Source organism: Myotis davidii, unplaced genomic scaffold (assembly GCF_000327345.1).
Source record: "Myotis davidii unplaced genomic scaffold, ASM32734v1 scaffold425, whole genome shotgun sequence".
In the NCBI taxonomy this organism is placed as follows: domain Eukaryota; kingdom Metazoa; phylum Chordata; class Mammalia; order Chiroptera; family Vespertilionidae; genus Myotis; species Myotis davidii.
In genome coordinates, this window is record NW_006296413.1 from 2,139,227 (window position 1) to 2,147,280 (window position 8,054).

General features: G+C 57.7%; 1 protein-coding gene across 1 annotated transcript; it reads right to left on the reverse strand.

Moving 5' to 3' along the window:
* Window positions 1-1,379: 1,379 nt before the first annotated feature.
* GSTP1 (glutathione S-transferase pi 1) lies at window positions 1,380-3,725 on the reverse strand (the record flags this gene model as incomplete). Its single annotated transcript, XM_015568956.1, has 6 exons — window positions 1,380-1,646; window positions 1,830-1,937; window positions 2,654-2,757; window positions 3,104-3,191; window positions 3,295-3,401; window positions 3,674-3,725. Coding segments are annotated over 6 exons (648 nt in total), but the record flags the coding sequence as incomplete, so codon positions are not given.
* Between the last annotated feature and the right edge of the window lie 4,329 nt (window positions 3,726-8,054).

Sequence of the window (8,054 nt, forward strand, 5' to 3'; positions counted from 1 at the left end):
TGTAACAGGTAATATTTCGCTTTCGGAGAACAAGAAACATAGGTTTATTGTGTTACACTTACTAATTTGTGCAGTTATTCAGTGTCTGGTAAGTTAATGCTCAAAAAAAAGCATTAATTTTTATTAAAATGTTCCATTATTTTATGTTAACGATGACTCATTTATTTCAGCCCTTTGTATTCAGCATGTCTCTATCGAAATAAACCTACGTTTCTATGGAAATTGAAGCTTTTGTTTCTCTGCAGCCCACATACACTAAACCTTATTTGGTCCATGTAAGCTTTTGAGTTTGGCACGCCTGTACCACAGCCTGTCCCATCATGCCTGTGGGGAACCAGCATGCAGTAAGTATGAGCAGCTACTGCTGTTATTCGCAGGTGTGGCTGCAGGCGGTTCAAGGACACCCGTCTTTTCAGTTTGGAGCCACACATCTTAAATCCAAAGTCCTCCCCCAGGCAATGTCTGTTCCAGCTTCTAACCTATGTCCTCAGCCTCCTGGGCGACGCCCAGGGAGTGCCTGGCACTGCTCTCCGTTCCCAGGGCTTCCCAATGGTGGCCAAGCATCCCCCAGTGCCCCCGCCACGGCCTCCAAGGGGGACCACCTCTGAGATGTGGGTGGGCGCAGGCCTCCCTTTGCTGACCCCACTCTGAGGCCTGAGGCCTCTCAAGTGAGAGGTTGGCCTCCTGAGGGGCTCCCCTATGTGAGAGCCCCCTTTTGGGCCGGTGACTCTAAGGCTGGGCAAGGCTCCTCCAGGCTGCACAACAGGAGGCCCCTGTGGCTCCTCCTCCAGCATCCCCGGAAGCCCCGACCCGTTCACACCCCAGTGCCTCCACTTGGCCTGGACTCTCTCCACTGTGGACACGCCTGCCCCCCATCCCCACCCCAGCTCCCCCAGGCTGGTTGATCTCTTCTCAGGCTCCATCCTTTGGCAACCTGGGTGGTGAGAGGCGGCGGCAGGTTGATCTCTGTGTTGCTCCTATGCCCGCAATGTCCGAGGAAGCCAGGAAGGCCCCACCTGCAGAAGAGTGACTAACCCTCCCACCAACCAGCCTGGGCTGCTCGGAGCTGCCCACACGTGTCCCCTGGGGGACCCTCAGCTCCCAGTGTCCAGGACAAAAGTCCCCGGCAAGCTGCCTGCTGGGGCTAGAAAGCCTGCTGACATAAGTGAGCCTTTTCTCTCGGGACCGGGACCTCCAGGGTAAGGATCTGTTATTTCTCTTCCTGTTTTTTTTCTCCTCTCTCTTCCTGGAGTTCAGCAAACAGACTGTGTTGCAAGCTCCCAGTAGACACTGATGGTTTTAGGATTTCAAGTGTCCTAGCCAGGCCACCTCCAGTGTCCCACAGCCCTTTCCCCCAGGAAACTCAATGCCCACAGCACCACTTTTGGAAATTTTATTGGTCCAGGGAAGGGAGGCAGGCAGGCAGCCCCTGCCTCCTGCTGAGGTGCCACAGGCCCTCACTGTTTCCCATTGCCATTGATGGGGCGGTTCACGTGCTCCGGGGAGGCCAGGAAGGCCTTGAGCTTGGGCCGGGCGCTGAGGCGAGACACGTAGGCCGAGAGGAGGGGGAGGGAGTCCAGGCAGCTGGGGGCCAGGACCTGGTGAATCAGCAGCAAGTCCAGCAGGTTGTAGTCGGCGAAGGAGATCTGCAGGGTAGGGGCGGGGATCAGCAGGTGGGAGCAGACCAGAGGGTGAGGGGAGGTGGGGGCCCAGGGCCTGAGCCGGTCCCTAGGTCTGTCCAGCAATGAACGGCTCACATACTCTCTGCACCTTTTCCCACTGGTAAGTGGGGGTGGCATGGGAGGGGCAGGACAAGGACCGTCGCTCACCTGGTTGCCCACGATGAAGGCCTGGCCCCCCTGGTTCTGGGAGAGCAGGGTCTCAAAGGGCTTCAGGCGCCCGGGCAGCTCCTTCACGTAGTCCTCCTTGCCCGCCTCCTGCCAGAGACACGACGGCACTGGTCACCCTCCTGACCCCCACACTGCAGCTCGCCCCCTCCTGTTGGCCCCATCTGTGACTCACCACCCTCAGAGCCCCATGCTCCGCGGCTGACTCCCACCCCAGGCTATGCCGCGTGCTGTCCACTGCAGCAGCCAGCTCCTTCCTTCTCGCCCTGTGACCTCTCAGCAGATTCCTACGGAAGCCCTGGAGGTTCCTTCTAGACCTCATGTTTGGACAACATCCTGCTTAGACTCCTCCATGGCTCCCTCCTGCCAGCAGGAGCGGGTGTAAGCCCAGGGGTTCAGACCTTCCGGCCCTGGGCCTGCTGCCCCTCCAGCTCCACCTCCTCCCACCCGCTCACGCACAGCCACGCGCGCCTGCCTCTGTTAAACTCGTCTTGGGTCCCTGAATGCGCTCTGTGTCTGCATACCTGTGTGCCTGAAAGTGCCAGCTCCCCTTCCAGGAGCTGGCTGTAGCTCCTCCTCCTCGCCCCGCCCTGCTCCAGGAAGCCCTCCGGACCATCCCTGGCTCAATGTCTCCTGTCCTTGCACTGCTCTGCTATTGCTGGTTACTGGCCCCCAGCACAGAGCCACACCCCACCCAGGCCCCCGGACCTAGGGAGGTCTCAGCTAGAGCCACATGAGGGGTGTGGGGTGGGATGAGAGTTCAGGAAGGCCCCGTCTCTGCCGGCCCGTGCCCACCCCGTGCTCACGTAGTTGGTGTAGATGAGGGTGGCGTATTTGCAGCGGAGGTCCTCCACGCCGTCGTTCACCACGTCCACCAGGGCCGCCTCGCGCTGGTCCTTCCCATACAGCCCTGGGGCGGGGAGAGCAGGGAAGGGGGTGCAGGAGAGCCCACTGCATGACTGGTCAGCTGACACCCATGAGAGCGGATCTACAGACAGGCCATGTGGCTGCCTGGGGGCCCCAGCTAGGCAGGAGGGAGGAGGATGTGGACGGAGGGAAGGAGCAGTCCTGACCCGTAGGCGCTCAGAACTCGGTGAGAGGCAGCCTGGCATGGGGCAAGGGCTGCAGGCGACCTGGGCTTGACCTCGGGCAAGCCATCTGACCTCCCTGCCTGCCTCTCCTCCACTCCACAGGGGCGCAGAGCAGGGGTACCCCCCGCCAGGCATGGACTGGGCAGCCTGCGCCTCAGGACTCACCGAGGGAGCGGCCCAGGTGGCGCAGGATGGCATTGGACTGGTACAGGGTCAGGTCTCCGTCCTGGAACTTGGGGAGCTGCCCGTACAGCTGGGGGTGGCACAGCTCTGTCAGAGGGGCTCTGCTGGCCTGCCCCCCCACCCTACTTTCACCCCCAAGGCCCAGCCCCTGACCCCGCAGGCAGAGCACTCACACAGGAGGCCTTGAGGGTGCCCTGCAGCCAGGTCTCCTTGGTCACCACCTCCTCCTTCCAGCTCTGGCCCTGGTCAGCCAGCAGCATGCGCGTGGCCTCGCAGCGCCCTGGGGAGGGGAGACAGGTCCTGGGCTGCAGAGATGCAGAGATGCAGAGACCCCAACCTTGCAGTACCGCGAGGAGGGGGCCTGCTCCCTGGGGAGGGGACAGCCCACGGGCGGTCCGCTACTCCAACGAGGGAACTCAGGGACACGGACAAGGAGGCCCGGACTAGGAGCCCCTGAAGAAGGACCAGCGGGGTTTGGGGGAGCAAGGTGGGTGAGAGGCCACTGGCTGCCGCCCAACCTCCACCTCCCTCCCCCCAGCCACAGACCCCTACCTCGAACAGGGAAGTAGACGATGGTGTAGGGCGCCACTGGGGGGGACAGAGAAGTTTGTTAGCGTCCTCGAGGGGGTCCTATGCGGGCCGTGCACCCACCCGTCCTCCCCGGAGTCCCACCGCTGGCTCTGGGCGCTCCGGGCCTCCCAGGGGCCGGTCTCTGCGGTGTGAGCACGGGTGTGAGCGCAGGTGTGTGCACGGGTGTGAGCACAGGTGAGAGAACAGGTGTGAGCACAGGTGTGAGCACGGGTGTGTGTACGGGTGTGAGCGCAGGTGTGTGCACAGGTGTGAGCACAGGTGAGAGAACATCCGCCCCGCCCCCCTGGGCCGTGGAGGGCTGGCCGCCGCGAGCTGGTGAGACCCGGGGTCAGGTTTCCAGAACCTTCTCCAGGCCTTGCCCTTGCCCTGGCCGCCTCCTTCTCCGCTTGGGGCGCAGATTGAAGGGGCACAAACTCTTGCATTTGTTCCCACAGACAAAGAGGCCGCACAAAGGACAGAGCCACGTGCCCTGCACACAGGCAGGCGCGCGCACACTCCCCGCTGGGTTTCTCGTCCCTACCAGCCGTCTGGATGCCACCCTTTCCCCTAAACCACCCCACTTTGAAATACAGTGGTCCCTCCTTTGGGAAAACGGCTGTTTGAACTCCTCTGTTATTCTTAGCCTCTTATTCCCTGGGTCAACTCTGTTATTTTTAGACTGAAAAATAGCCTTGCTTTTTCGCTTGAATAATAGAACAGAGAAACTTAATTGCCTGACCTTGCAAGCTAGCCATCTCAAGGGGCTGATACACTGTTGCTAATATTAATTCACGTATTTTGCCAAGTGTTTGTTCATCCAAGGTTACAGGTGTTTGATTAGATATAATGTGTGTTCAGAGTTACAAGTTGTATAGGTATGACAGGTGTTTGGTTAAATACGATACGTAGTCAAGGTTACAAGCTGTCTTACACAAAGAACTAGAACAGCGGTTCTCAACCTCGGCTGCACACTAGAATCTCCTGGGAATCTTTTTAAAATCCTGGTCTCTGGGCCTCATCCTCCGGAAATACTGTTTCTTTGTTACTAATGTTGTGGCCCCACCCCATCACAAAGAAACAGAATTTCCGGAGGATGAGGCCCAGAAATGAGGATTTTTCAAAAGATTCCCAGGTGATTCTAATGTGCAGCCAGGGTTGAGAACCACTGAACTAGAAGGATATAAAAAGAAATTATTCCCTCCCGTGTTTGTTCAGAATTTGACAGAGGTCATCTGCTCTGAACCTGAGCGCAATAAAGATGACGCCTAACTAATTGGCTCGTTAGGAGTCTTGTCCAGCTCGCTGACTTGCAATACAACAGCTTAACTCAGATAGCCTATTGGAAATGGACCCTGTTTCATCCCTAAGTGGAAACAGGCTCCGCTGGTTAAAAGTAGCGGGCACTGGCCCAGCTGGTGTGGCTCAGTGGTTGAGCGTCAACCTTTGAACGAGGTCACGGTTTGATTCCTGGTCAGGGCACATGCCTGGGTTTGGGGCTCAGTCCCCAGTACGGCCGTGCAGGAGGCAGCCGATCAATGATTTTCTCGTCATTGATGTTTCTCTCTCTCTCTCTCCCTCTCCCTTCCTCTCTGAAATCAATTTTAAAATATATTTTAAAAAATTTTTAAAGTAGAGGCCACTGTAAAAATAGTCACAAGGAAAACAGTGTGGTTTTTAAACCGGTCTGGATAACGGGACACTGAACCCTCATTTTCTGCAGTAACAGTAGGGCGTTTAGGTGTTTCTGGCACCAAACCCAGCTATGCTCCTCGATGTCATCACGATGGAGGACAATTGCAGAGGGATCCGGGATGTTTAACTCAGTCTGTCTGCCTGGGAACCCCTTGCCAGAAGTTCACACTCCACTCGGGGACCCTCTGATGGCAGCGTTTCATACAGACCCTTCCCACAGAGCTGGCAAGGGGTGCTGAGCTGCAGCCAAGACCCCAGGTGGGGCTGGTTGGCAGGGGGTCCCCAGGAGGCAGAAAGGAAACCCAGTCAGCACCTTAACAGAGAGATGGGGTCAAGTCGAACCAGATTCCGGCCTCAGGGCCAGTGCTCTCTCTTCATCTTTGACGCTCCTTCCTGCCCGGAGCAGTAATTCTTCGGGAGCCATAAGAAGCTTGAAAACACCATCAATATGATATACAAGGTAACTGTGTATGTGGACAATGAAACGATCATTTCCTTACAGTGCCTCCGCAGGTAGAAGCAGGGGTGGCACCCTCCGGACTGGCCCAGCCAGAGGCAAGGGTAGGCGCTGTTCTGGGGCGGACAGTCCGGGCCCACTGAGGACTGGGCCAGTCGCCATCAGCACAGGCCCTGGGCCTTAGACATGCTCCAGGGTGCCGCCCAGGGCCTGGGCTGAGGGTCTCTGCTCCTCCCCACCCCTGGTGGTCCTCTTCCCTCGGGTCCTGCCAGCACCCTCCTTATCCCTTCACATGCAAAACCCTTCTCTTATTTTTCTCCAAGAAAGAACCTAATTTGCTCATTTTACTTACGCTAAAAGCAATCTGAAATTTGCCTTCGCCAGTCCTGCCTGGCTGGTATTTAATGAGCTACAAAAGAACAAAGAGAAAAGCAAAGAAACCGTTGCAGTTTTATCTCTGAAACAGTGCAAACGGTTCCCTTGTCGGCTATATTCTCGAACTCACACCCCACCTTCCATGGCTCGGGCTGCTGTGACCTGGGTGAGGGTGTCTGGGCTGGAGACCCAGGGGCACTGTAACATTTGGTGTAGATTTTTGGCATCAAGTTCAACATGTTCCCTTCTGTTCCTAGTTTAGTAAGAATTTGTGTCGGAAATCAGTAACAATCTTACCAAAGGCTTTTCTGCATCGCGGAGAGTAATCCCTGCAGCTTCCCCTTTGTTCCCAGTGGTGTGGAGAGTGACTTCGCTACACTTTCCAATGCGGTTCTGGGATAAGCCCTACTAGGCCACGATGTATTACTTCTGATACAAAGTTGTGTGTTTTGTTTGGGGCTTTAACACAGTGTTCACAAATGAAACGGGCCTGTCATTTTTTAAATTTATTTTATTGTTTTGTCCTTATCTGGTTTTGGGGATCAAAATTTCACTAACCTCATACCATTTGGGGGGGAATCCTCCCCTTTGTTTATTGTGACTTGCGGTATCATCGGTTTTATCTTCACCAAGACTGGCTGCATGGCAAGGCCCAGCCACCCCCTCACGATGCCCAGCTTCTGCCTGACATCCTGGCGCCAATGGGTGACTCCAGTCCAGTGTGGGAGCTGCTGAGGTCCTGGGACGCGGCCCAGGGTGCTGGGCGCCCTGTGAGGGCCCTCCCACCTCAGAGCCCACTCTCCCACCCTCCTCGTTACGGTGCTCCGTCCAAGGAGCCCGCTGTCCCCGGCAGAGGCGGAGGCACAGCCCAGAGCTGGGTCAGTCACTCTGCAGCCACAGAGCTCGCCCTGTAACCTGCAGCGTCCTGAACCGGCATCCACTCTGGCGCTTCTCTCACATAGAGTTTCCCCCTGGGCCATCGGGGCCAGCAGCCCGGGTTCCAGTCCAGCTCCCGGCACTCTCGGGACCCTCCTTGTCCTCACTTTCTGTGAGGATTGAGCCAGGTGACCCTTGACACCTGGTGAGTGCTCAGTAAATGCCGTCCTCTGTCCTTTCGTGCTCTGACTGCCTGGTCCCCAGAGTTTGGAGGACATTGAGCCCTAAGGGAAGGTGGTCTGAGGCTCCTGGGCTGGCTTCAGACCCACACCTCTGGTCCTCCCGTCTCCCCTGGGTCTTCCCAGATGCCTTTCCTGCTCCCCTGAGGCTGGCCCCAGAGTGTCACCACACCTACCAGGGGGTGCTGAGCTCCATCCCGTCGGGGAGCAGAAGCTGGGGGCAGGACTTCACCAGGTGAGTTTCTGCCCCTCCCGCTGGAGACACACACCCTCGGACCCCCAGGCAGGCACCTGGCAGGCACAAGTCCTGGGCAGGCACAAGTCCTGGGCAGTGAGGAGCTTGTCTCCAGGCTGCCCCCAGCCAGACACCAAGGTCCTGGCACCCTCCTGAGGCCAAACCAGGGAGTGCAGCAGCCAGGGCAGGACCAGAGAACGCCACCAGGAGCAGCAGGGCACGCGCTCCTTCAGCAGATCTTTCTGGGGCACCTACCTAGTGCCAGGCCCTGCTTGAGGGTCTGAGAATGAGATGGAGCCCCTGGGCTGCGGAGCTGGCTTTGGCGACCTCCCCGTGTACTGAGAGGCTGTCGGAAAACGTCCTCAGAAGTACGCCTGCCAGCCACTCCCTCCTCGGCGTCAGGAAAACCCTGGACACTGTCCCTAGCCCCTGCTGGCTTAGGCTGGTCTCCCCAGAAGGCAGAGCCTGTGAGAGCTTATTCTGGGGAGT